The sequence below is a fragment of the Triticum aestivum genome, chromosome 2D, assembly GCF_018294505.1.
Source record: "Triticum aestivum cultivar Chinese Spring chromosome 2D, IWGSC CS RefSeq v2.1, whole genome shotgun sequence".
Lineage (NCBI taxonomy): Eukaryota > Viridiplantae > Streptophyta > Magnoliopsida > Poales > Poaceae > Triticum > Triticum aestivum.
In genome coordinates this window covers 356,878,289-356,880,304 of record NC_057799.1, presented here as the reverse complement: position 1 = coordinate 356,880,304, position 2,016 = coordinate 356,878,289, and the positions used below count along the sequence as shown (strand labels likewise).

At 50.3% G+C, this 2,016-nt stretch overlaps 1 protein-coding gene across 1 annotated transcript; it reads right to left on the bottom strand.

Annotated features, from left to right (window-relative positions):
- Positions 1 to 871: 871 nt before the first annotated feature.
- Positions 872 to 1,451, bottom strand: LOC123049329 (uncharacterized). The gene has a single exon (XM_044472261.1). The coding sequence runs from the start codon at positions 1,337 to 1,339 to the stop codon at positions 1,007 to 1,009; it is 333 nt and encodes a 110-aa protein (XP_044328196.1). The 5' UTR covers positions 1,340 to 1,451; the 3' UTR covers positions 872 to 1,006.
- Positions 1,452 to 2,016: the final 565 nt, after the last annotated feature.

Here is a 2,016-nt window from a genome sequence, read left to right as displayed (position 1 = left end):
ATGATATCCCAAAAAAATTGATAGGAAATGAAGAAGAAAATGTACTAAGCCCATGCTTATCGCAACTGCATAATATATTAACCATTTCAGATGAGCTCCAGCAAAGACTTGGTCCATTCCTTTGGATATTGCGTTTCATGTGTTCACCTAATAACTTAACTCAACGCCCATCTTTGTGTTTGAGGGTAATAAAATAACCACTACAGCCTGCTGAACAGTCGGGTACATATACAGATTATATATATAAAATAAATGTTAAAGGGACATGTGTTGGCCAAATAAATTGCGGGTGTTGCCATTGATAACTGATTTGGCGGCAGACAATTGTGTTATGGAACCGTGGGCGCAATTGACAGGTGAGCATGCGGTTGCTGGTCGGTTTCAGTGGTGCAACAGCTCAAGGATGTGCCACCCTACTTATTAAAGATTGCACACCATTCACCGGCTAATTCAAACATGTCCGTGTCTGTCATGTCGTTAGTACTACTTGCACGCAGTAAAGGAGAAAATTCAAGCGTTCCGAACGGTGGAAGGAGGAAATTCTTGTGGCACTGAGTCACACTGGAAAAGATCTCGGGGGAACGTATAGCGGACGGCACTGGCTTGGGATGATGACTGATCGGAGTGCTGGTCTGGCGTGTAGGCGTGTGTGTGGCTCGGCTGCCCAGCTCATCCTCTTCTGCAAGTTTTAGCATTAGCAGCGCTCTGCAAAACTTGCAAGTTTGACAGATGCCTGGATCGACACATTTTTTGCTCGTAAAAATTCTTTCAGCACAACAATTCCCTGGAAATTCATCCGGCCGAAGTCACGAGATATTCAGGCGCAGATATTCATCGCGACAAGGCTCGATTCAGTAACAGCAAGAGCCCGGCAGGAATCATTACTAATTCACTTGCAGTATATTCTATCAAACCCCTATTCTGTTCTATAACATACTATTACAAATATTTCTAACTCCAGAAAACAAAATCGAGCCGCACGGCCGCGGATCGCGAGCTGGGCCGATCACCGCGTGCTCGCCCGTGGCCGGAGTGGCGTGGCGGAGGCGGTGGCAATCCGCACGGGCGCCCGGCGTCCGGTCCCGGACCCGCCGCAGCTCCGGCAAGGCATCCTCCGGGTGCCCGCGCAGGTCCGGCAGCCTGAGCCGTCCCCGTCGGACCACCGGGAGCACAGGCACTCCACCCTTCCCGTCCCGCTGCATGTGGCGCATCGCGGCTTCTGCAGCAGCGGCCAACGCACCGCCGCCGCGGGCCTCCCCTCCTGCATGGACCTGTTGGCCATCGCCACCCCCGCCAGCATCCCCAGCCCCGCCGACGCCACCGCGATCGGCGCCACCATCTCCAGCGCGTGCTAGATCCTCCTCGTGAAAATCCCGACAGATCGGAGAGATAGAGAGAGAGGTGGGCGATTGGTGAACGAAGCACGCTAGGAAGGCAGTAAGCGAGCGAGAGGGAGACCGAGATTTATAGAGGGATGTGTCCGGCCGCCTCGTCAATCAGCGCGGTCATGGTGGGTGGGGTAAGCAAAATTGATTAGTGGGAGAGTGGTGATTAATTAGAGAGCGATTATTGGAGTGGGGGAGGCAAAGTCGGCAGCGTCGCTTTCCTCCCTTTATTACTGTGGTCGCCTTGCCTAGCCGCTCCTGCTGGTCTGCACTCTGCACTGCACTGGCTAGCATTTTGCCCGGAAATTTTCTAACAATCACATCATTATTCCTCAAGATAAACTTGGATCGATCGCGGAGGGACACTTTTTAAAGTTGACGGCTACGTTAGCAATTTTCCATCTACGAAACAACTTCTAGGATGCTTTGTTGCAAATTGTACAAAGGTGACAGGCCTATTTTCAACATTGTGAGTTGGACATAATTAATGAGAAATGTAGACTGCCTAGTATTGTATTTTCATTTTGCCAAACATGCGTTGATTAAAAGTGTTTTTTTTCAAACAGAAGGATGACCCCGACTTCTGCATTGAGTGATGCACGGAGCCATATATTATTAGAAAATCCAACAG